The sequence below is a fragment of the Brassica rapa genome, chromosome A03 (genome assembly GCF_000309985.2).
Source record: "Brassica rapa cultivar Chiifu-401-42 chromosome A03, CAAS_Brap_v3.01, whole genome shotgun sequence".
NCBI lineage: Eukaryota > Viridiplantae > Streptophyta > Magnoliopsida > Brassicales > Brassicaceae > Brassica > Brassica rapa.
This window is the reverse complement of record NC_024797.2, coordinates 2782669-2805942: the sequence shown is the minus strand read 5'-3', so window position 1 is coordinate 2805942 and position 23274 is coordinate 2782669. Positions and strand designations below refer to the sequence as shown.

The 23274-nt window shown below is 37.4% G+C and overlaps 6 protein-coding genes and 1 non-coding gene across 13 annotated transcripts; 4 read left to right on the top strand and 3 right to left on the bottom strand.

Annotated features, from left to right (window-relative positions):
- The first annotated feature begins 229 nt into the window (after nucleotides 1–229).
- Nucleotides 230–12585, top strand: LOC103856089 (shaggy-related protein kinase epsilon). Of its 3 annotated transcripts, XM_033287977.1 has the most exons (14): nucleotides 9458–9588; nucleotides 9621–9715; nucleotides 9901–10050; nucleotides 10139–10231; nucleotides 10422–10481; nucleotides 10568–10840; nucleotides 10998–11072; nucleotides 11155–11211; nucleotides 11312–11452; nucleotides 11543–11593; nucleotides 11682–11777; nucleotides 11872–11955; nucleotides 12045–12147; nucleotides 12249–12585. In XM_033287977.1, the coding sequence occupies exons 3-14, from the start codon at nucleotides 9934–9936 to the stop codon at nucleotides 12329–12331; spliced, it is 1233 nt and encodes a 410-aa protein (XP_033143868.1). In that variant the 5' UTR covers nucleotides 9458–9588; nucleotides 9621–9715; nucleotides 9901–9933; the 3' UTR covers nucleotides 12332–12585. The 3 variants fall into 3 exon arrangements, with proteins under 3 accessions (XP_033143870.1, XP_033143868.1, XP_009131419.1); XM_009133171.3 differs by having other exon boundaries at nucleotides 9459–9715; XM_033287979.1 differs by lacking the exons at nucleotides 9458–9588; nucleotides 9621–9715; nucleotides 9901–10050; nucleotides 10139–10231; nucleotides 10422–10481 and adding exons at nucleotides 230–477; nucleotides 574–773; nucleotides 1174–1233.
- On the bottom strand, nucleotides 1668–2815 carry LOC103856094. The gene is made up of 2 exons (XM_009133174.3): nucleotides 2705–2815; nucleotides 1668–2168 (listed from the first exon to the last, which is right to left on the bottom strand). The coding sequence occupies exons 1-2, from the start codon at nucleotides 2772–2774 to the stop codon at nucleotides 1870–1872; spliced, it is 369 nt and encodes a 122-aa protein (XP_009131422.2). The 5' UTR covers nucleotides 2775–2815; the 3' UTR covers nucleotides 1668–1869.
- On the top strand, nucleotides 3870–7776 carry LOC103856090 (serine/threonine-protein kinase OSR1). Of its 5 annotated transcripts, none has more exons than XM_033287975.1 (6): nucleotides 5250–6432; nucleotides 6529–6728; nucleotides 6834–7088; nucleotides 7189–7313; nucleotides 7401–7445; nucleotides 7559–7776. In XM_033287975.1, the coding sequence occupies exons 3-6, from the start codon at nucleotides 6861–6863 to the stop codon at nucleotides 7587–7589; spliced, it is 429 nt and encodes a 142-aa protein (XP_033143866.1). In that variant the 5' UTR covers nucleotides 5250–6432; nucleotides 6529–6728; nucleotides 6834–6860; the 3' UTR covers nucleotides 7590–7776. The 5 variants fall into 5 exon arrangements, 2 of the variants coding, with proteins under 2 accessions (XP_033143866.1, XP_009131420.1); XM_009133172.3 differs by having other exon boundaries at nucleotides 6128–6432; nucleotides 7554–7770; XR_004456397.1 differs by having other exon boundaries at nucleotides 3870–6432; nucleotides 7189–7445.
- On the bottom strand, nucleotides 7667–9028 carry LOC103856091. Its single transcript, XM_009133173.3, has 7 exons — nucleotides 8839–9028; nucleotides 8605–8652; nucleotides 8477–8523; nucleotides 8272–8338; nucleotides 8138–8181; nucleotides 7976–8033; nucleotides 7667–7882 (listed from the first exon to the last, which is right to left on the bottom strand). The coding sequence occupies exons 1-7, from the start codon at nucleotides 8896–8898 to the stop codon at nucleotides 7832–7834; spliced, it is 375 nt and encodes a 124-aa protein (XP_009131421.1). The 5' UTR covers nucleotides 8899–9028; the 3' UTR covers nucleotides 7667–7831.
- A 166-nt stretch (nucleotides 12586–12751) lies between the features above and the next one.
- LOC103856088 (isocitrate dehydrogenase [NADP], chloroplastic/mitochondrial) lies at nucleotides 12752–16009 on the top strand. Its single transcript, XM_009133170.3, has 15 exons — nucleotides 12752–13124; nucleotides 13313–13356; nucleotides 13452–13561; nucleotides 13733–13770; nucleotides 13879–13956; nucleotides 14076–14129; nucleotides 14215–14316; nucleotides 14402–14490; nucleotides 14585–14688; nucleotides 14759–14827; nucleotides 14927–15042; nucleotides 15135–15169; nucleotides 15253–15395; nucleotides 15517–15639; nucleotides 15748–16009. The coding sequence occupies exons 1-15, from the start codon at nucleotides 12857–12859 to the stop codon at nucleotides 15824–15826; spliced, it is 1452 nt and encodes a 483-aa protein (XP_009131418.2). The 5' UTR covers nucleotides 12752–12856; the 3' UTR covers nucleotides 15827–16009.
- Nucleotides 16010–16079: 70 nt separating this feature from the next.
- On the top strand, nucleotides 16080–21574 carry LOC103856086 (polyribonucleotide nucleotidyltransferase 2, mitochondrial). Its single transcript, XM_009133168.3, has 17 exons — nucleotides 16080–16630; nucleotides 16899–17054; nucleotides 17134–17304; nucleotides 17385–17510; nucleotides 17586–17747; nucleotides 17821–17940; nucleotides 18231–18368; nucleotides 18480–18642; nucleotides 18839–18964; nucleotides 19048–19178; nucleotides 19309–19528; nucleotides 19617–19700; nucleotides 19782–19861; nucleotides 19941–20084; nucleotides 20167–20805; nucleotides 20910–21022; nucleotides 21262–21574. Exons 1-16 carry the CDS (start codon nucleotides 16310–16312, stop codon nucleotides 21018–21020), a joined length of 2892 nt encoding a protein of 963 aa, XP_009131416.1. The 5' UTR covers nucleotides 16080–16309; the 3' UTR covers nucleotides 21021–21022; nucleotides 21262–21574.
- A 124-nt stretch (nucleotides 21575–21698) lies between these two features.
- MIR398 (microRNA MIR398) lies at nucleotides 21699–21822 on the bottom strand. Its single transcript, NR_128651.1, has one exon. It is a non-coding gene; the product is annotated as a microRNA MIR398 (primary transcript).
- Between the last annotated feature and the right edge of the window lie 1452 nt (nucleotides 21823–23274).

Below are 23274 nucleotides of genomic sequence, written 5' to 3'. Positions count from 1 at the left end.
GCTCAATGTTCACTATATCTTGCTTTTAGTATAGGTTAGATCCTTGTTGGTAACTTGTTCCGAAACCGGTACACAAATTAACCAGCAAAACCGGCTTTCTGATATTGAGACGGTTAAACCGTTTCTCTGGGCTTGACGCTCGAGATCAATTCTGCTAAGCGAAAACCAGACGACAGAAAAAAAAAAGAAAAAGAAAAGCAACACAAGAGGAGGAGAAAACTCGAAAACGAAGAAGACGAGAAAGCGATACTCTCGTGCTACGAATTCAAATGATTTGTTTTCCTTAGCAGATCGATCGCAATTGATCTATCTCCGCCGCTGTTTTCGCCGTAATTGACGGCGGTGTATACAGTCTCTTTTGCTTGTGCGTGACATCAACAGGAGAAGTCATCTTAAGTAACGCCGTTTCTTTTGATCGCGATTGAGTTCAGCGTCGTTTCTTCTCCCAGATTTGCGTTTGTTGTTTATCTCGAATTCGTAAGGAGTTATCGAAAGAGTTTTTATCTTCTCTTCGTAATTTATACTTGCTGATTATAGATTCATTAGGTTATATGCGATTGATGATATCTTCAGGTTTGTTCTGCGTCGAAGAGATGTAAAATGCTGGCGAATTGGAACTTACGGTGTCAAAGGTTGCATAGTATAGAAAAACTATAAAGTCTGGTTCAGAGAAGAAGTTTCCTCTCAGTGCAAAAGACTACAAGTTAAACGAAGAGATTGGAGATGGCGTTGGTGCCACCGTGTACAGAGCTTTGTGCATACCGCTTAACGAGGTAGTTGCTATCAAGGTTCTTGAGAAAATGATTACATGTTTTAATTTTTATTATGACATATTATAATGTACATTTTCAATTCTATTATATATTCACTATTAATGAAAATGATAAACTAGTAATAGAATTGTAAATATATAATTTAGAACATTAACTTAGAACAAAAAATAAAATATGTAACTATTTATATTGTTCAAAGTTAATTGTAAATATATTTGTTAGTTAAGTGTTTAAATTGTACCTTTATTCATTAATTGGTGGTAAAAATGGCCAGCCTAAAACACTGTTTATTAGAAACTTGAGAGAAAGATCATTTAAAATTAAAGAACTTGCAGTTGCTGTAGTGTCTAATTTTTTTTATTTAAAATTTAAATCTCTGATAGTTTTTTTTGGTTTTCAGACCATAAGTTACATGGAAGACCGCATCGTTGGACAAGGTTCATTTGGAATTGTTTTTCAGGTGGTGTTTTGATTACATACATTTAATAGTTGATTTTACTGAGCGGAGAGATTGGTGCAAAGACTCAAAGACTCAAAGTTCGTTAACTTTGTTTCATGTGTCTTGTTACTTGTACACAGGCAGAGTCTTTATAAACAGCAGAAACTGTTGTAATCGCCCTGATGTTGTGTCTTTCTCAACGACCGAGAAAGATGAGTTGTACGTATCTCAATTTGGTCCTTGAATACGTTCCTGAGACTGTCTATCGCGTCTCAAAGCATTACAGTCGGGCTAACCAGAGGATGCCCATGATCTATGTTAAACTCTATACATATCAGGTAATGCTTTCTCACTCATCCCATGAGAATATGTTCGCATAATTTAGAACTAATTAAAGAAAATAATAACTATAATAATAATGTCCTTTATTTGGGTAATCATGTTAAATCCATTGATTACATGCAGTTACTATTTCTTATTGTGTGTTTATAGGTTCTTGGAACACCAACTCGAGAGGAAATCAACTGCATGAATCCAAACTACACTGAATTCACAAGGCTCATCCTTGGCACAAAGTAATTAAGTAAACTATTTTCACACTCTCTTTTTTTTATTTGTAAATAGATGATATCATCGAACATAGAATTTAATCAAACTTTATATGTTAAAATGGATCCACATCACACCGTTGGTGCTGCCGCCGCCGATAACGTTAACTTTTTTATGGGCCGGGTCGTAGACAACCTCGATACGATATGTGCGGGGGGTGAAGTCCACGTCGTTATCTTCGGTGGCAGTGAGCACTAGCCTTCCTCCTTCTTTGGTGAATTCCAAATCATTCCCAGGGAGATCAATCCTAAGCCTGCTCCCCGGGAGGTCAATCCGAAGCATAATCCCATTTCCCTTCATAATCTCTATCATCCCTTTACACCCTCTTTTGACGAAGGGATTCTCACCTGCCATAATTATTTATATTATAAACGTTACAAGTCGTTTACTGTATACGTATGAATTACATGCAACTTAGCTTCAACTTTTATGTCTTTTCATGATGAGCCTTTTGATGTATATAATATGTTATGGATCTAAAATACTATAACTCAGAGGACAAGTCGTTTACTGTATACGTATGAATTACATGCAGCTTAGCTTCAACTTTTATTTCTTTTCATGATGAGCCCTTTAATGTGTAATATGTTATGGATCGAAAACGCGAAAACTCAGAGGACATGTGATGATCTTCTCGTTCTCTTAGTTTGGAAAAAAAAAGGAAAAAGAAAAAGAAAAAGAGGGCGAATGAAAATGCATGATTGGTGAGACGATCGCATGAAGGAAAACGTATTCTCCATTTTTACTCGAATCAAAAGAAATTTACAAACGGTTTGATGTATTCATAAAAAGCGTAAAATGTGTGAAGCTGGTTGATCAGCGTGTACGATGCAACGGTCGGGTCAAAATCAATAGCTCGTCCTAAGAGAAAATGAGAACTTACACGTCGTCAGTTGGTTGTCCTGCAAATCAATAACTAGATGAGCCGGCACTTCAACCGTGGTAGTACTCATTTTGAGAAGTTTTCCTTTTGTTTTTTTCTTTGAGGATGCTAAATGCTATGATAGAGAGATGAGTGAAAATGAGTTTTCGGGGTACATTTATATATAGTAGAACTATATATCTAGTACCAATTACAAGTCTTCATTCTTACAAAAACCAAGACAGGTTGTTGAGGGCTTGGAGTTGTAAAGTGCATTCATAACTTATGTTTGTAGGAATTACTAAAAATGTTCATACTGAAAGTCTTTCACACACACAAAAAGAAAAGGGAAAACCAAATCGAGAAGAAGGTTCGAAGAATTGGTTAAAGCGCATTCTACTTTATGTTGTAGGTATTACTAAAATGTTCATATATACTGAGACTCTCTGTCACACACACACAAAGAGAAAAGGGAAAACCAAATCGAGAAGAAGGTTCGAAGAGTTGGTTAAAGCGCATTCTAATTTATGTTGTAGGTATTACTAAAATGTTCATATATACTGAGACTCTCTGTCACACACACAAAAAAAGAAAAGGGAAAACCAAATCAAGAAGAAGGTTTGAAGAGTTGGTTAGAGCGCATTCATAATTTATGTTTGTAAGTATTACTAAAATGTTCATATATATTTAAACTCTCTCTCACTCACACAAAAAAAAGAAAAGGGAAAGCCAAATCGAGAAGAAGGTCTGAACATGTACGTAGGCAAAGACCAAAAAGGAAATATGAGTACACGAACCAATAAAAATACATTAAGATAGACTAGGTAATTCTTAAAAATTATATAAAAAGTTTAATATTATACTGATAAACTTTAATGGGAAAGTTAGCCTACATTATCAAATAAATAAAAATAAATTTAGATTAAAGACTAACCCCTAAAACTTATAAAAATCTGTTCAGAAAATCTAACATATATGATATACCTATAAAATACTTTTCATAACAACACCAGTAAAAGATTTCTTATAGATTTAGTTACAGTTAAATCTAGAAAGAAATAAAACTATAATTAACATATTTTGAAAACAAAGATTTGATACATTCTTTAAATTAGATTAGTACATTAATTTATACTATGTCAATATCAAATTTATAGAAAAGATCTCTATGTATACTTACATAATTGTATAATGTCAGTATAAAGAGGTTTAAACGGACGAAGAGGTCATTGAGAAATTAAAGTATGGGCTCAAAACTAGGAGTGATGAAAAATAAAGAGGACAAGAAAAATTATGAAAGAGATGGTGAGTGTGATATTCCTCATGATCTCATGAGGGAGATATTACTGAGACTTCCAGCGAAATCATTGCTAAGGTTTCGATGTGTATCAAAGTTATGGTTCTCTACCACTACAGATCCAAGTTTCATTAATTCGTTCGCCACTCAGTCATCAACTCGTCCGTATCTTGAACTCTGTTTTACAAAAGAGGACAACTGGTTATTTTTCTCATTAGTGCAAAAGTCTTTATCTCATCATCATATGGACCATATCACCCTCCCAAAAGAAGACCGGTTCATCAATGATTTTGAGTCCATACTTGGCTTGATCTCCTTCCAATATTTAAATTATTTTGTGATCTGGAATCCTACCATAAGACAACATGTAACCATACCCAAACCCAAAGATTCATGGCATACAAGAAGCTATTTAGGATATGATCCTATTGGAGATACATATAAGCTACTTTGTATGTCAAATACTTCTAATTCCAGACCTCAAGTTCTTACATTAGGAGCTCAAGAATCATGGAGATTGATCAAAAACAGTCCTATGCATTACAAGACGAATAATGGAAAATACATCAACGGGTTCATCTTTTATGAAGCGTATTTACGATATGAATATTATGGAACTCTTGTTGATCGTGGATGTCCTTCGTATATTTATCGCGAAGGTCTAGATAGAAAAACCATAATGCGTTTTGATGTGAGGTCTGAGGAGTTTAAACCAATCCAAATGCCCCCGCATTTTAGTCACAAAACAAGGCATGCTCTGGTAAATTACGAGGGCAAAGTGGCACGTATTTGTCAAGAATCATCTTTTATAATTTTATGGATCCTTGAAGATGTTGACAAAGAAAAATGGTCATACAAAGAGTTCCATGTGCCTTTTCCCCCAGAAGATCCAATTGAAGCATATGACTATAGTATAAATATATTATCACAACAAAACGAGAACTACATTCTAAATGGTATCCATGATGACACTGGTGAATTAGTGAAATATATTCTAAGTGGTATTAATGATGACACTGGTGAATTTATTTTCATACCATTAACAATGTGGTGTGGTGACAAAGAGGCGTATGTCTTTTGTTATGATCCAAAGAAAAAATGTACGAGGAAGATCAGATTTGAAGGAACTGGGTACGTTGACAATTTTAAGCGTGGTTATAAACTCAAACACTGGGTATTTGCTTATTGTTTCCCTAATCATATTGAGAGTCTTGTGTCTCTCAACAACCTAACTTTCCCGCATTAAATATTAGCTCTGTTCGTTTCATCACCGCGGAACGCAGCGGTAGCGTCATAAAATTAAAGCTTTAACGACAACAACACAGAGCACAGATGAACCATGGCTGACTGATTTTGCAGTCTTGCGGCAACAAACTGAAGATAAAACGGACGCAGAAAATATCAGCGGCATCGGCTTCTCATTGCTTGTGTCTCTGGAAGTCCACCAGCGATTACAGCTGCGTCAAATTACTCTTATTTTTGTCTCGTTTACCGTATATTATTTTGCCGCTACCGCTGGATGTGGCGTCTATGAAACGAACAGACCTATTTTATGTGGAGTTATTCTTCGGTTCACCTCATAGGGCAGTGGCAGAGTCAGAACTATTTTTAACTGGAGTTTTAATATGTATATATTATTATTACAAAAATATTTTTTTTTACAAATTTAATGGAGACATTTGAAAACTTATACATAAATTAGTAGTCAAATGCTATATTTTAACTAAATATTGTAATAACTTAAGAAAAAAATTGACTAATTTTTTTTCTCCAATTTGAGTGGGGTCATCTGATCCCACAATCTCTTATCTACTTTCCCTCGTATCTTAGGGTGAATTTCTAAGTTCATTAATCAATAAAATTTTATTCTTTTATTTTTGATATTTTTTAAAAAAAAAATGTATATTGTCAAGTTATATTTAAAAATAAAAATATGTGTAAGTGTAAATAGACAGAAGTATGTGTAGATGTAATTTTTTCTATTATTTTCCGGGTATCATGTAAAATTAATCTAATCCTTGTTGGTAACTTGTTCCGAAACCGGTACACAAATTAACCAGCAAAACCGGCTTTCTGATATTGAGACGGTTAAACCGTTTCTCTGGGCTTGACGCTCGAGATCAATTCTGCTAAGCGAAAACCAGACGACAGAAAAAAAAAAGAAAAAGAAAAGCAACACAAGAGGAGGAGAAAACTCGAAAACGAAGAAGACGAGAAAGCGATACTCTCGTGCTACGAATTCAAATGATTTGTTTTCCTTAGCAGATCGATCGCAATTGATCTATCTCCGCCGCTGTTTTCGCCGTAATTGACGGCGGTGTATACAGTCTCTTTTGCTTGTGCGTGACATCAACAGGAGAAGTCATCTTAAGTAACGCCGTTTCTTTTGATCGCGATTGAGTTCAGCGTCGTTTCTTCTCCCAGATTTGCGTTTGTTGTTTATCTCGAATTCGTAAGGAGTTATCGAAAGAGTTTTTATCTTCTCTTCGTAATTTATACTTGCTGATTATAGATTCATTAGGTTATATGCGATTGATGATATCTTCAGGTTTGTTCTGCGTCGAAGAGATGTAAAATGCTGGCGAATTGGAACTTACGGTGTCAAAGGTTGCATAGTATAGAAAAACTATAAAGTCTGGTTCAGAGAAGAAGTTTCCTCTCAGTGCAAAAGACTACAAGTTAAACGAAGAGATTGGAGATGGCGTTGGTGCCACCGTGTACAGAGCTTTGTGCATACCGCTTAACGAGGTAGTTGCTTTCAAGGTTCTTGATAATATATGAGTAGAAATTGAATTGTGAATTTTTTTTTTGTCACTGTTAATGTTAATGAGTAGAGATTGAATTGGTATGTAGGATGGGATCAGGAGAGAGGTGCAAACAATGAGTCTGATCAACCATCCAAATTTGTTACAAGCTCATTGCTCATTTACCGCTGGCCACCACCTATGGGTTGTGATGCCTTACATGGCTGGAGGATCCTGTCTCCATATAATAAAGTCTTCTTATCAAGATGGATTTGAGGAGCCTATTATCGCTACTTTGCTCCGTGAGAGTCTGAAAGCTCTTGTGTATCTTCATGCTCATGGACATATCCATAGGGATGCCAAGGTATATGGTTGCTATAATTCCCTTTACTGCGGCGAAGGTCGTTTTGGTTTATTGTTGAGTGGTGAGGATGCATTACCAATACATATGGCTTCCTGTGCAGGCTGGAAACATATTATTGGACTCCAACGGTGCGGTTAAGTTAGCAGACTTTGGAGTATCAGCTTGCATGTTCGATACAGGGGATAGACAACGTTCCAGAAATACATTCGTTGGGACTCCATGCTGGGACTTTTTTTTTCTTCCAACTTTAGTAGTGCCATGTTCTGCTGCCATATGTGAATATACATCTTAGACATTATTTATTTTACATAGGATGGCTCCTGAAGTCATGCAGCAACTACATGGATATGATTTCAAGTAAGTTGATACGCTGTAAATTCTAAACTCTGTATTCAGGCTAAAACATTGCCTCCCTTCATGGTATCACTTAGGTGTATTGTCTGATACATTTCTTCCCTGTCACAGAGCAGATGTATGGTCATTTGGAATAACGGCACTTGAACTGGCACATGGTCATGCCCCATTTTCCAAGTATCCGCCAATGAAAGTAAAGTTATAATGATGCCATTTTATTTGTATTAATCATCACTGCTCTCTGGTACTCAGTTTGTGTATTTTCTTTTCTGGTAATCATCAAAACAAGATCTTTATATCGTTGAATGACACCACAACTCACTAGTTATATCAACCAAGAGCAAAACATAAACCATCTTCTCGTTATCCTTTCAACGGATTAAAATGTATTACCAAAGCCGATTCTCGATCACAGCCGCTACTATTTCCTTCAACGTCTCCTACAATGAAAGAAACACAGAATCTTATTAATGGTTTAATGCAGACTCTTTTCCATAACAAAATCAATTGTTTCCAAGAAAAGTGTAAAGTACCGAGGAATGATCTTTGAGACCAAGTGAGAGAACCAGCGGCTTCGAGGGAACATAAGAACTGAAGAAAGCAAATGAGATTGCTATCAGCTTTATCAGACATTAGGAAAATTCATAACGGAGGAGGAGCAAGAATCAATAATTGAAGGTGTGTGAGAGAGAGACCTTATGTGGTCAATGAGTCTTCTAGCAGTTGCTATCAGCATTGGCTTCAAGAAAACATAGTGAGCAAAATCTACTGTGAGATTTTTGTAGGTATTAACAATACAAATGTACTACAATATGATTAAGATTGTTACCTCATCACGCTTTCCAAATATCACCGAGACACTAAATGTTGGTTCAACAGACATCCCTTCTTCCTTCCTGTCAACAAAAAAACATATATAACCCAGATGTTCATTACCAACCACTAGATTTATAAAGAAAACAAGAGATGTATTAAATCAAGAACTCTCAAGTTCACTCCACAGGAAATAGTATAAAGATGTTTTTATGAGAGACCTTGCGTGCAATATAGTTCCCATGGCTCCAATCTGTGTTGCTATGACCTGAAACAAAGTTATGTCGAGCTTCAGACACTAAGACTTAGACATCAGACGAAGTAAGGTCTTAGAAACAGACACACTCACAAGGATATGATCTTCATAGCTGCAGATCACAATCTCTGTCTTGTTTCCCTTTCAAAACAAAATTTAAATCAAACACTCTCTGATTATCTTTGACAACAGCAAAGTACATTATTAACATAACCTGATTAAAATAACAGATTACACACAGTATTTGATCAAATAATCTTCACATTCCAGAATCGAGAAAAAAGGAAAAATCCGAAGAAAATTATTCGATTAGGATTTGAAAATTACCTTTGCTTCTAGCGAGACCTTTCTATGACGCACAGGAAAATTAGCGTCCAAACTTTCCATTCTCAGTCTTGGCCTACTTTGTCCTCCGCTGAGTATCTCTCTGTCTTCGGCCTCCTCAACTCCGACGAGAAGAAGCTGAAGCGCTCTCCAGTCGAAAACGACATCGTTTAAGATAAAAGCTTATAAATAAATATTAAGCCCAATAATACACGACTCTAAGTAAACTTATATCATTAGAAAGCCCAACTAATTTTCAACCAGAATAGCCCATACCAGTTTTAAGGCCCATTTCGCCAACGGTCACGACATCGTTGAGCGAACCTTTGTTTTGTCGTTATATGCTGACTTGGCGGTTTCGTAAACTCAGATTTCCTTTTTTTTCTCTGACAAAACAAACATTTACAATTAACAAATACCGAAAAAGCGAGGAGCGAGAATCACCCTACGCCATGCTTCACAATACGTTTCCTCATCCTCTCAATCATAACCGTACAATTGTTCCTTTTCCAAAATCTAACCGTTGATAAAAGAAGCTTACCATACACCCAACCACAGGCAATAGTTTCGCAAAACATTAAAAGCAGTCAAACACAAATGACGTGAGTCTAAGTTTATTCCAACCAAAACACGCCACGTGAGCGAGCACTCTTCCTCTAGCGCGGACGTCAAAACTAACTATCAACTATAACTTTGAAACTACCTATTGGGGTCCGCTTCCTCTGCCTATCAGAACATAGAGAGAGAGAGAGAGCGAGAGAGAGAGAGAGAGAGAGAGAGAGAGCGATTTTGCTATTTTCGGCAAGGAAGAGAGCTTTCTAGGGTTTCTAGTTGCTTCCGAAGCAAGATGTTGGAGTGATATTGCGGTGGATACATTCAGGTACGACGCCGTGTCGACAGAGTCGGCGGTTTCCTCTCTTTGTCTAGCTGAAAACTTTTAGTTTTGTAGATGAATGTTTAGACATGTTTTGTGTCTGAATCTATGTTAAACTATTGTAGATCTTCTTCACTATCTCTCTGTGTTTTGTTCTAAAACCTTTGTATTGTGTGTTTTGGCCTTCACAGATTTAACACGAATTGGATTTGAAGTTGTTGAGAATGGCTTCTGTGGGAACATTACCTTCTTCTACTACGGCTACAAGAAAAATGAATGATTCTGTATGTGTTGATAAACTACCTGAAGGGATTAATGAGATGAAGATTAAAGATGATAAGGTTTGAAGAATCTTAACATTCCAAGCTTGTGAACGTACTTGGTCTCTTTACTTTGTTACTAAAGTTTGTTTCTGGATTCTTTTGGTAGGAAATGGAAGCAGCTGTGGTTGATGGGAATGGAACTGAGACAGGTCACATCATTGTTACAACCATTGGTGGTAAAGATGGTCAGCCTAAACAGGTTAGCTTCCCTAACATTGAATATCCTTATTTTCTGTGTTTATTTATAAAGCTTATTAGTATACATTAATGGCGCAAGGACTAAATATTTTACATGAAAGCTAGAGAACTTACAGTTGCTGTAGTGTTGTCTAATCTGTTATTTAAATACTAAAATCACTGATATTTCTTTTGGTTTGTGCCCCTTTCAGACCATAAGCTATATGGCAGAGCGCGTCGTTGGACAAGGTTCATTTGGAATCGTTTTTCAGGTTGGTGTTTTGATTACATACCATTAACAGTTGATTTTAGAGTGAGTGATATAACTTTTTTTCTTGGTCTTGTTACTTGTCTGCAGGCAAAGTGTTTAGAAACGGGGGAAACTGTTGCGATAAAGAAAGTTTTGCAGGACAAGAGATACAAGAACCGTGAGCTGCAGACGATGCGCCTTCTTGATCACCCTAATGTCGTCTCCCTCAAGCATTGCTTTTTCTCAACGACCGAGAAAGATGAGCTGTATCTCAACCTGGTCCTTGAATACGTTCCTGAGACTGTCTATCGCGTCTCAAAGCATTACAGTCGGGCTAACCAGAGGATGCCCATGATATACGTCAAACTCTATACATATCAGGTAATGTTTTTTTCATTCATCCAATGATAATAATATGTTCTCATAATTTAGAACACTTAAAAAAATAGTAACAATAATAATGATAATAATAATAATTTAGAACACTATGGTTTGATTCATTATTAAATTTGTTTCTGCCTTGCTACGGTGGGTGCAGATTTGCAGAGCTCTAGCATACATTCATGGAGGAGTTGGAGTCTGTCACAGAGACATAAAACCACAGAATCTTCTGGTTCGTGTATTAAGCTGAGATGTTGGTTGATAACATTTAACGTCTATGTGCTCCTGGTTGAGTAACCTTGTGCTTCTTGTAGGTTAATCCTCACACACATCAGGTCAAACTCTGCGACTTTGGCAGCGCTAAAGTTCTGGTACAGCATCTCTTATGAGTTTTGAATCTGTTTTAATATGAAAAAAAGTACTGTAAACTGATTATAACTTTTTTTTTAATTCTTTGGCACTTTGTTACAGGTCAAAGGCGAACCGAACATCTCATACATCTGCTCCCGTTACTACCGAGCACCTGAGCTTATATTTGGAGCCACAGAATACACAACAGCTATTGACATATGGTCTGCAGGCTGTGTTCTTGCTGAGTTACTCCTTGGACAAGTACTTTTAACTTTCCAAATAATTTCCCACCATTTATCTTTTGTGAATCTTTGAATGATCTCTAAAGTTGTGTGTTTACCATTCTTCCAGCCTCTGTTTCCAGGTGAGAGTGGAGTTGACCAACTAGTAGAGATCATTAAGGTATGGTTTGAACACCCATAATCAACAATGAAGGGTCTCAATTTCGTACCACTGATTACAATGACTACATCGTATTGTGTGTTTACAGGTTCTTGGAACACCAACACGAGAGGAAATCAAATGTATGAACCCAAACTACACTGAATTCAAATTCCCTCAGATAAAGGCTCATCCTTGGCACAAGGTAAGCAAATTAAACATCGTCAGTTTCTCAATTTTCTCCATATTATTTATCGCCTCCCTAATTGAAATAAACTGTTGTTGTCTTGGTTCCTAAGATATTCCACAAGCGTACACCTCCAGAAGCAGTAGATCTCGCCTCAAGACTTCTCCAGTATTCTCCAAACCTCAGATCAACCGCTGTATGTCCATGAAACCATTTATATTTCTTATTATTCTCATATCCGTTCTGGTTGATTCAAAGGGTTAAATATAACTTTGTTGATTGTAGATGGAGGCAATAGTACACCCGTTCTTCGATGAGCTACGTGATCCCAACACACGTCTACCTAATGGTCGTCCCTTGCCTCCTCTCTTCAACTTCAAACCTCAAGGTATGTCTCCTCAAAATATTGAATATGCATTTGTCTGTTTTCTAATTTCGTACTTCCTAAAGTGTGTGTGTAATTTTTGTTATCTTCTTTTAAATTTGTAGAGCTAAAAGGAGCAAGCGTGGAGCTGTTGTCCAAGCTTATACCTGACCACGCCCGAAAGCAGTGTTCCTTCCTCGCTGTCTAAGTGACTAAACCTCTCTATGTGTAATGTACACATGCATATGCTTAAGTAATGGAGTTAGCCTTCTCAAGATTATTAATCTGTGTCGTTTATTGTCACTTGTCACAGTCCCACGGATGATTAGACATTTTTTTAAATCTAAAATAGCTATGCACTCTGAATGACTAATGTATGTAACGGTCTTTGCCTTGCTGCAGTTGAATGGGAGTATATGTAAAACTTGTCATCACCTTTGGTTCTAGCCAAAATTATTAGTACTCTGAATGATTGATATATCTCTCGTTCAAGTACCTAAACGGGCTTAAATTCCGCTTAGTTGAATCTAAAATTTAATACGGCCCAGTGACACAGGTTTAAATGGGCCTTTTCTTAAGTTTATATTTGGGCCCACTGAAATTATCTATTCGGTTCTCTCCTCTATTCCTTTATCATCTTCGCACGCTTCACGGCTTTTTGCAATAAAACTTGCCGAAGCTTCGTGTTCAGTGATCGAAGTTGAGAAACAGAAAGCGTAGCGCAGAGTCTCGGATGCTCAACAACCTCACACGCGGCGGTTTCATGTACCGTGCCGGCGTCACGATGTTATCTTCGGCTACTTCTTCCTCCTCCTCTGCTGCTTTATCGTCTTCATGGAAGTCTCCGCAATTTCTCAGCTCCGGTGTGTTCTCGGGCGCTGCGTCGAGGAATCGCGTGGCCTTTCCCGTTCGTTTTCATCGCGCTTTATCTGTTCGATGTTTTGCCTCTTCTGGAGGTTCTGATAGGATTCAGGTTCAGAACCCAATCGTTGAAATGGACGGTGAGATTCTCTAAACTCGAAACTTACAGTTGATTTAACGGTTGATTATTGTGTGATTACTTGAAGTTCTATTACGAACATAAGCTTGAGGTCTATTGAATTCAAGTGTTATATAGAATAATTGGTTAGAATTGTGTTCATGATAAATTTGTGAGGTCTAAGTTTTATTTATTTATTGTGACAATTAGGTGATGAAATGACGAGGGTGATATGGAGTATGATAAAGGATAAAGTAAGGATGAAGTCTTCATCAGTTGTGACCAAGTCTGCGCCTTTTGATTACGTTTTCTTAAAGAGCTCACGTGTTGTTTTCTTATGTTGTTGCAGCTTATTTTGCCTTATCTAGATTTGGACATTAAGTACTTCGACTTGGGGATTCTGAATCGTGATGCTACTGATGACAGAGTTACGGTTGAAAGTGCTGAAGCTGCTCTTAAGTAAGTGCTGATGTTTCTTTGCATCTTCTTTCGTTTAGATTCTCAAAGTATTAGGAAACGTCTGAAATTGCTAGTTTTGGCTTCTCATTTTTGCCTTAGTAGACTCCTTTATCAACAAAACTATTACCTATTTATGGCCTGATTCAGCGCTTAAACCTTGTCTGCGTGCAGGTACAACGTTGCTATCAAATGTGCCACTATAACTCCTGGTCTGTGATGTCCCTATCATTTGCAACACATATGCTGTCTTATTCTCTTTGAAGGAAGCATTTTCGTATATTCCTGATGATACTTTCTTTTTTTTTTTTTTTTTGCAGATGAGGGAAGAGTGAAGGAGTTTGGACTGAAGTCAATGTGGAGGAGTCCTAATGGGACAATCAGAAACATTTTAGATGGTATGTCCTCTGTATTACTGGGGGACAGTAAATTGCTCTGCAACATTTTTTCATCCAGTTAGCAAGTTCTTTGGGGATTCCAATTTTCAGTTTGTTAACACACGTTCAATGTTTTCTAGGAACTGTTTTCCGTGAACCTATCATGTGTGGCAATATCCCTCGGCTTGTTCCTGGTAAGTTATTTTGCATTACTATGAATTTGTGTTAGGATATGTATTTGAGATACCACATGAGGACTCAAATGTTTTGTCTTTACAGGTTGGAGAAAACCAATATGCATTGGTAGGCATGCCTTTGGCGACCAGTATCGTGCCACTGATACAGTTATTAAAGGGCCAGGAAAGTTGAAAATGGTTTTTGGTAAGGTCATAATAACTAGATCCATTAAACAATCTTCCATCACATAATGCAGATAATGAGTTCATATATTTCATTTTCTAAATAGTCCCAGAAGATGGGACCGCCGCTGAGGAACTAGACGTATATGATTTCAAAGGGCCAGGTGTTGCTCTGTCTATGTACAACGTAGATGAGGTATGTCTCTTTTTTTAATGGTTTTACTCTTTTTCGTTGTGGCTGTGAGAGTATTTTAAATTGTAACAACCATGCTGTGTTTTGTGATTTCCAGTCAATTCGAGCTTTTGCTGAGTCATCTATGGCAATGGCACTTGCAAAGAAATGGCCACTATACTTGAGCACCAAGAACACAATTCTCAAGAAATATGATGGCAGGTTTGTTATATAGTTTCGTGGTGATTTTCAAGTTCTAAGAGCTGGTCTAAATTGTGGTGAAACAATACAGGTTCAAGGACATATTTCAAGAAGTCTACGAGGCGAATTGGAAGCAAAAGTTTGAGGAGCACTCAATATGGTTGATATATATTTGCTCTTATCTACTTAAAACTTGTTGTATGCCTCTTTATTTTCATATACGGTGAAGGTAATATGTATTTGTCATTTGTTATTCCAGGTATGAACATCGGTTAATCGATGACATGGTGGCTTATGCAGTAAAGAGCGAAGGTGGATATGTCTGGGCTTGCAAAAATTACGACGGTGATGTTCAAAGCGATCTTCTTGCCCAAGGTATAGATTCAAAACTACATACTTCAATTTTATCTGTGTGTTGAAAAGTCAACAACATGCTCAACACTTGTTTTTTTTCTTTTCAAATGTAGGGTTTGGCTCATTAGGCCTCATGACCTCCGTTTTGGTTTGTGTCGTAACCCTTAAGCCAAGATTCAGTTTCCTATTGCAAAATAAAGTCTTTTACATATGATATGATGTTTTGTTCAGTTATCCTCTGATGGGAAAACACTCGAGTCAGAGGCGGCTCATGGAACCGTAACTCGACATTTCCGACTGCACCAAAAGGGAGAAGAGACCAGTACTAACAGCATCGCCTCCATATTTGCATGGACACGCGGCTTAGAACACAGGTTTAGCTTCTTTCACGCACGACTTTATCATCCTTTGTTTCTTTACCTATTCCACTTACAGCTGTCTCGTGGCGCATGTAATCATCTTTCTGTTGATCACCATTCTTTTTGCTTATAAAAGGGCAAAACTCGATAAGAACGAGAAGTTGATGGATTTTGTCAAGAAGCTCGAGTCATCGTGTGTAAACACTGTCGAGACAGGGAAAATGACCAAGGATCTTGCCCTTCTGGTCCATGGTCCCAAGTAAGTAACCTATCCTTTTTCTCACTAGCAGCAACTTTTCCGCTTAAGCTGGTTTTATGACCAAGTTCTATGTTTGGTATTGATGGTTTTAATAACTTTGTAATGCAGGGTGAGTAGGGATGTGTACTTGAACACAGAAGAGTTCATTGATGCAGTAGCCTCCAATCTCCAGTCACAGCTCAATTGAGCCTACTGTTGTCTGACCATTTCTGTCAACAATACAAAAAATAATACTCGCCACTATTTCATGTAATGAACAAACAAAAAAAACTAGTATTGGCGGGTCCAATGATTTTTCTTTTGGAATTACACTTTTGTTTAAGCTGAAAACTGAGTTTTTTCCTTACCAAAAGATGAATTTCAATTTAAACTTGCATAAAAAAAAGTTTAAAACTGTATTCCCCAAGTTTAAGAACGATTCTTACTTGGATTACTAAATTCACTTTCGTTATTTAAAGAACAAAAAGAAAAAAATTACTTTCGCTAACAAATACGTAACACACGCAAATATTCCGGTTAAATGTTAAAGAGAATTCGACTGTAGCCGAACCGTACCGTACCGGAATCGCTAAAACCCTTTTTGTATTTTGCTGTCGGCTCACCGGTGAGTTAAAACCTTCGCTTTAAGCCATTTCCGTTCTCTCTCCCTCTTCTCTCCGCATCTCTGTAAATGTCACTGATCGTGAGCCGAGCTAGGTCTACTCCTCTGCCCAATCTACTCGCATGGCGTGCCTTAGGTTTCCGCACCATCTGCTCCGGCCGCCTGGGCTTGGCGCCGTCTAGTCCATACACGCCGGCGCCGGCGGGAACCAAAATACTGGAATCTTTCAAGGAGGAATTCGAAGTCGGATCCGGAGTGATCACTCTCGAGACGGGGAAAATCGCACGCTTCGCCAACGGTTCGGTGGTGCTCGGCATGGACGAGACCAAAGTCCTCTCCACCGTTACTTGTGCCAAGTCCAAATCTCCTGGAGACTTCTTGCCTCTCACTGTATGTTGTTGCAAATCTTTTCGTTTCCTAAGATTATGGTTGTATGCATATGTTATGATCCTCTATAGGAGTGTTGGTCTAATTGTAAATGAGTGTCTAGTAGTTCGTTGGAAGAGACTATTTACATTGCTTGAGTTTCCGACAGAGTAGTAAAAACACTTTTTTAAAAGCAAAAAAAAAAGTGATCCTTTAAAGGAATCTTAGTGTGAGGAATGAAGAAAATGGTGTAGATATGTATTTTATATACACTTTGTTTATATAATGTCAGGTTGACTATCAAGAGAAGCTATACGCTCAAGGCTTGATTCCGAACACGTATATGCGGAGAGAAGGTGCACCAAAGGAGAGGGAGCTTTTATGTGGCCGGCTCATTGATAGGCCTATCAGACCGTTGTTTCCTTCAGGGTTTTACCATGAAGTTCAGGTATGGAGTTTTCTCAATTCCTTAGGAGATGGATTTTTTTTTTTTGGGTATCTTCATTTTTAAATCTTGTCACTTGCAGATAATGGCAAGTGTTCTGTCATTAGATGGGAAGCAGGATCCTGATATACTGGCAGCTAATGCGGCATCGGCTGCGCTTATGCTATCGGATGTTCCATGGGGAGGGCCTATTGGAGTCATCAGATTAGGAAGGATCGATGGGCAAATTGTTGTTAATCCAACTATGGATGAGGTACAAAAAGAGTTGTATATCTTTGTATATTCCTCAAATTTACAAATTGTAGTAACTGTTTGTGGTTAAACTTTGTGTAGCTTAGCTCAAGTGATCTCAGTTTGATATACGCTTGCACAAGGGATAAGACTATGATGATCGATGTTCAATCCCGTGAAATTACGGAAAAGGATCTAGCAGCTGCTCTGAGGCTAGCTCATCCAGAGGTGTGTTAGACAACTTTGTTTGATTCTTTAGTACAGTGTAATACTATATGGAGTCTTATATCTTTGTCTACACAGGCTGTTAAGTACATCGATCCCCAAATAAGACTGGCAGCTAAAGCTGGGAAACAAAAGAAAGAGTACAAATTGTCCATGCTCTCTGAGAAAACTTTAGAAAAAGTGGCTGACTTGGCTGCAACTCGTATCGAATCCATTTTTACGGACCCTTCAAAGGGAAAGGTGCGTGCTACTTTGTTTCTGCCTCAAGATTTTAACTTCAGTCGGCTTGATAGTTATATATATATATATACAGTTTGAACGTGGAGAAGCTCTAGATGACATTGGAAAAGATGTGATAAAAGTATTTGAAGACGAGGGAGATCAAGAAAGCTTGAGCATCCTTCCAAAGGCTGTTGACACTGTGAGGAAGAAGGTAATATTTTGTAAATTAGCATTAGGATATATCCTCTTGATATAGAACTTGGTGCTTGAATAATATTATTAAACATGTTTCATTATGGAATTGCAATATAAAATCATTTCTGTGTATTCTACAAAAGCTAGATAGTGGATGTGCTCTTTGTCACTTTGAGATGCATTAAGACTTACTGATCTATGACTTTCCGAGATTGGATAAAAGATCACAAGTAATGTGTTATAGGCTTTTGGATTTGTCCTTTTGCTCCTTGCCTTACTAATTTGTCCATTTAACTAAAATATCAGGTAGTTCGTTCAAGGATGATATCAGACGGATTTCGAGTCGACGGGAGACATCTTGATGAAGTTAGGCCCATCTCTTGCGAATCGCATCACCTACCCGCAACTCATGGTTCAGCCCTCTTCTCACGTGGAGATACACAGGTTGGTTGCTTAAAAAGTTTTAAGACTGAAGTTTGGGAGACAAATCTAAATCTTTTCAGTTCATTTAATGAGAAACCTTCTTAAAAATATGTTGCGTATATGTGTTAAAAGGTGCTTTGTGCTGTTACACTTGGAGCCCCAGGAGATGCTCAAAACTTGGATTCTATTGCTGGCCCCCCGAAAAAGAGATTTATGCTTCACTACTCCTTTCCTCCGTTTTGTACAAATGAAGTCGGGAAAAAAGGAGGCCTTAACAGGCGTGAAGTTGGCCACGGTAAATTTCTTTGTAGTCTTTCTCTATTTGTGTGTAATATCCTTGGTAACTTTTTCCAAATTAAATTTTACTGATATTCTTACCTTTGAGTTTCTTTATCTGCAACAGTTGGTGCATCTTTTCGTCATGTTTTAAGAGTTTAATTGGCTTAGACATATTAGTGTTTTTCTTTGACTGTGTTTTACATTTTCTGTAGGAACACTTGCTGAGAAAGCATTGCTTGCTGTCATGCCACCTGAAGAGGATTTTCCTTACACTGTTCGCATAAATTCAGAAGTGATGGCCTCAGATGGCTCCACGTCTATGGCAAGCGTTTGTGGAGGTAGTTATATCCTCTTCCTCCCAAATAAGTTTGTATGTTTTGTTTTCAAAGCCACAAGTTCACAATGAATGGTTGTGCCTCAGGTAGCATGGCTTTAATGGATGCCGGGATTCCTCTACGAGCTCATGTTGCAGGTGTCTCCGTTGGTCTTGTCACTGACGTTGACCCATCAAGTGGAGAAATCAAAGACTACCGGATAGTAACTGATATATTGGTGAGTTTCCTCTTGTTTATAATGTGATTAGTCTGTGAGGCATTTCAGTATTAACATTTATCTTGGGATGCATTGGTTGTATTACATTGGTGAACTAGATTTTATAGAGATACATGCATTGATTTTTCAGGGTTTGGAAGATCATCTTGGAGATATGGATTTCAAGATTGCCGGGACACGAAGTGGTGTGACCGCAATTCAGTTGGATATCAAGCCAGCTGGAATACCATTGGACATTGTCTGTGAATCCTTAGAAAATGCTCGTGAAGCCCGTCTTCAGATTCTTGATCATATGGAGAGAGAAATCAACTCCCCACGAGCCCAGGATGGGACTTATTCCCCTCGGCTAGGTTTCCTTTCCCACTTGCTTTTATTTTGGTTAACCTTAGCTGATAAAACTTCCTCTCCTCAAAACAAAAGATTATGTCTGTCTTGCAGCAACTTTGAAGTACACCAACGATGCACTTCGTAGCTTGATCGGACCTATGGCCGCTCTCAAGAGAAAGATTGAAGAGGAAACAGGTTCTTTCGCCCTTTTAACACTTGACTTTATGTAGTTTGATTTGAAGCTTTTCTTCTGATAAATAAGTTTCTATTAATCAGGTGCAAGATTGTATTTTGATGATGGAACATTAACTATAGTCGCCAAGAACCAGGCTGTGATGGATAAGGCTCAAGAAAAGGTATCTTTCAATCAACTGAGCTTTTATAATTGATAGAGGATGTTCCAGAGATTTAATTTTTATCAATGCATGTCCTTAGGTTGACTTCATCATTGGTCGTGAAATAGTTGTTGGTGGTGTGTACAAAGGCACAGTGACATCTATAAAAGAGTACGGCGCATTTGTTGAGTTCAACGGTGGTCAACAAGGCCTCCTACACATGTCTGAGTTATCTTATGAACCAGTAAGCTTTTTCTAGTGATATTGATAAACTGTGGTCGCTTATTTTCCGTTTTACTTACTATTGTCTTATTCAATCGTACCAGGTCTCCAAGGTCTCAGATGTATTACATATTGGCAAGTACATCACTATGATGTGCATTGACACCGATGTCCGCGGTAACATTAAGTTATCTCTCAAGGCGCTGTTACCCAAACCTGAACCCAAATCAGCATCTGGTCCTGAAAAAGTCCCTGTGGTGAAAGAGACAGTCTCTGTAGAAACGTCTAGTTTTGGAGAGACGGTTGCAAGTCTGCCCAGTGTCGTAGAGCCACCTCAGAAGTCTAAATTAGCAGTTCCTGCAGTTGTAATCCGCACTGCTGTGGAGTGTGATGAGCTAGAGAAGTCTTATCCTGTGGACAAGAACACTAAACCTAAACGCACTGCGGCTCTGAAGCCAGACCGGAAACTCAAATCAACTGCCTCTAAGCAGACTGTGACACAGAAGGAAGAGGAGGTATTCAAATCCATTGGTCCAGAAGAAACTGTGATCAGCTGTGGTGAGACACTGAAGAAACCTCCTAGGAAGAAGAAACAATCAGGGGACGAGGCTGGAGAGAGTGCCTCGGTTAGTGCTCGGAAACTGAAGATAGGAACAGAGATGACAGCCAAAGTCCACCAGGTTCGAACGCATGGATTGGTTCTTGATTTAGGTGGTGGAATCCGCGGGATGTACAAATTTGAGGTATGTTTTAGAACATCATCCTTTTTCACTTTGTTCTCCTACGTACTTAATACTTTGTATTGTATTGTTTGCTTACTGCTATTTATTCATATGAATGAGTACAGGGCGATGAGGAGACAGAGTTTGAGATTGGAGACGCGTTGCAGGTGAAATGTACAAGTTTTACTACTAAAGGAATCCCTGTAATGGCTTTGGTTGATGACGAGGAGCTTTAGTGGTGAGCTCTTTTTCTATCTAGAAGTATCTTAAACCGGAGGCATCGCTAAGAATCAATTATATTGATCATATGAGAGTTTAGTTTGGAACGGTTTGTCATATGGATGGAATCAAGAGATATTATTTGCTGTTTCTGTGGTGATTGGTGAACAATTCTAGATAGATAGGTTCATTGGCTTCACGAAGATTTTCCTTTGAAGAAAAATGGAGTTAATTAGTGTGTTGTGTTTGTTCTTGCAGGCTTAGTCTTTTAACAGGTTTAGTTGTCAGAACCGGAGAGTTTGGATGGAAGAGAAAGTGAACCAGACCGGTCATTCTGGTGTGCCATTTTGTTTCTCTTTTTGGGTGGGGGGATTTGTTGATGGAATGATTTGGTAAGGTATGTTGATGACTTGTGAAGTTAAGGTAGGTGCGTAACGTGAGTTTCATCTTATTTGTCCCATTTAACTTGTTACCACACTGCAGATAGAAACTACGCACTCCAGAATTATTTGTCCGTACGTGAAATCTAAATTACAATATCAGCAGGTTTATCAATCCTGAATTTATAGTTTTTGGTTCAAAGCAAATGTCTAGCAAAAAAAATGGTGTTGTATAATATAAAGATGGAAACTACATAGAAACTCACCATTTGGTGAATGGAGTGAAGCCACCGAGCATTGGTAAAGATAGACGGCAGAGAAAGAGCTCAGCAGGGGTGACCTGAGAACACATGAAAAGAGTGATGTATGTTACAATGACGTGGCGTCATTACAGTCTTTGATTACCATGTGTTCTCATGTCGACCCTGTCGAGGTCCACCCTCAAAGATATTTTCCTCTCTTTAACCCAGCAATAAGGATTGGGTTTCGGTTTTCCTCAAAACTTATGTGAACTTTATATACACACATTACGAAAGGAGTGTGTAGTACACAGTTACAATCATTAACGTTTTGTGTAGTACAAATAAAACGACAGAGACTTGTGTACTGCAAAATTGATTAAAGAAAGAAAAAGAATATCAACAGTGTACTTCTATGGGAGTACGACGGAAAGTTCTGTACTAGCAATTTTTCGGATTTTTCCATGGGTACTATGGAGTCTCTATGGTCCTTATTCTTACTAGAGTTTTTGACCGCGCTACGCGCGGAAAATGAGATATTTTAATTTCGTGGTTGATTTGAAATATTTTATTACTATTGGTAATCTTTATTTTAAGAAAAAATGGGTTATTTCAATTTTGTGTTTGATTTGAAATGTATTACTATTAGTAATTTTTATGAATTATTTGTAAAGTCAGAGCAAATTCTTCCGAAGATTATAATGTTCTGTTTGGAATACCATTAATTCACATTTTTAAAATTATATTAATGATTTTGTTTAAATTATACTAATGATGTTGTTGTGTTAACATCAAATATAACATCAAAATCATTACTATCATTTGACTTTTTTTATAAAATATTTGTAAAATCAGAGCAATTTCTTCTGAAGATTATAATGTTCTGTTTAGAATACCACTAATTCATATTTTGTTTTATATTTTATATGTAAACATAGTTAAAGTTTATATTAGTCAAATGGTATCAGTTGAAGAGATGGAAAAAAATGTTTATATTAGTCTTTTAGTAATCATACTTTATTATTTATTATAAATTAAAATACTTTGCTTTTTCTAAAGTTTTTTTTTGTGCTCATATGTATATCATTTTTTTAATACATAGTCTGGATATTATGAAACGCGGTATTATAACGTTTTATATTGCTATATTAAAACATATGTCATTGAATACTATAATGTAGTTTTTTCTTGTGCTAGGATGTAAAGTTTCATAGATACTTTTTTTATATGTAGCATATTGGATAATGAAACATTTGTTGGTTGATTTGCTGCAACAATTGTTTGATTTGTAATGTTTAATTGCATAATTTGTAGTTTTTTAGAAAATATACAATTAAAATTAATTTTTTTATTAGAAGCACGCACAAATCTCATACATAGGAAAAAGAAAAATATTGTGCTGAAGCAAATCAAACATAGAAGATCAAATTATAACATACCAAGCAAATATAGCATACTGAAGCAAATAAAACATTAGTGAAGCAATGGTAATACAAATATCACAGCATTAGGAATATTAGGTAGATGTTTTAGCGTCGACCCTTACGACCACGACCCTTTCCTCGTGCCGACTGTGGTTGAACTGAGTCGTATGCACCTATTGCTCTCAGATAATGCAAGTAATCTGGGTCGATGTCTTCTTCCGGTTTCTC

Bases quoted from the DNA above. Each gene is read 5' to 3' on its own strand.
- LOC103856094 (XM_009133174.3), bottom strand. From the start codon at position 2,774: ATGAGTACTACCACGGTTGAAGTGCCGGCTCATCTAGTTATTGATTTG. The intron at 2,169-2,704 runs GTAAGTTCTCAT...TAATTATGGCAG, and splicing joins GGACAACCAACTGACGACGT to GTGAGAATCCCTTCGTCAAA.
- LOC103856090 (XM_009133172.3), top strand. From the start codon at position 6,861: ATGAGTCTGATCAACCATCCAAATTTGTTACAAGCTCATTGCTCATTT. The intron at 7,089-7,188 runs GTATATGGTTGC...CTTCCTGTGCAG, and splicing joins ATATCCATAGGGATGCCAAG to GCTGGAAACATATTATTGGA. The intron at 7,314-7,400 runs GGACTTTTTTTT...TATTTTACATAG, and splicing joins TTCGTTGGGACTCCATGCTG to GATGGCTCCTGAAGTCATGC.
- LOC103856091 (XM_009133173.3), bottom strand. From the start codon at position 8,898: ATGGAAAGTTTGGACGCTAATTTTCCTGTGCGTCATAGAAAGGTCTCG. The intron at 8,339-8,476 runs GTCTCTCATAAA...TTTTGTTGACAG, and splicing joins GGAACTATATTGCACGCAAG to GAAGGAAGAAGGGATGTCTG. The intron at 7,883-7,975 runs GTACTTTACACT...CTTTCATTGTAG, and splicing joins GTCTCAAAGATCATTCCTCG to GAGACGTTGAAGGAAATAGT.
- LOC103856089 (XM_033287977.1), top strand. From the start codon at position 9,934: ATGGCTTCTGTGGGAACATTACCTTCTTCTACTACGGCTACAAGAAAA. The intron at 10,841-10,997 runs GTAATGTTTTTT...CGGTGGGTGCAG, and splicing joins TCAAACTCTATACATATCAG to ATTTGCAGAGCTCTAGCATA. The intron at 11,778-11,871 runs GTAAGCAAATTA...TTGGTTCCTAAG, and splicing joins AGGCTCATCCTTGGCACAAG to ATATTCCACAAGCGTACACC.
- LOC103856088 (XM_009133170.3), top strand. From the start codon at position 12,857: ATGCTCAACAACCTCACACGCGGCGGTTTCATGTACCGTGCCGGCGTC. The intron at 13,771-13,878 runs GTCTGTGATGTC...TTTTTTTTGCAG, and splicing joins ATGTGCCACTATAACTCCTG to ATGAGGGAAGAGTGAAGGAG. The intron at 15,043-15,134 runs GTATAGATTCAA...TTTCAAATGTAG, and splicing joins AAGCGATCTTCTTGCCCAAG to GGTTTGGCTCATTAGGCCTC.
- LOC103856086 (XM_009133168.3), top strand. From the start codon at position 16,310: ATGTCACTGATCGTGAGCCGAGCTAGGTCTACTCCTCTGCCCAATCTA. The intron at 17,055-17,133 runs GTATGGAGTTTT...TGTCACTTGCAG, and splicing joins GGTTTTACCATGAAGTTCAG to ATAATGGCAAGTGTTCTGTC. The intron at 17,305-17,384 runs GTACAAAAAGAG...AACTTTGTGTAG, and splicing joins TTAATCCAACTATGGATGAG to CTTAGCTCAAGTGATCTCAG.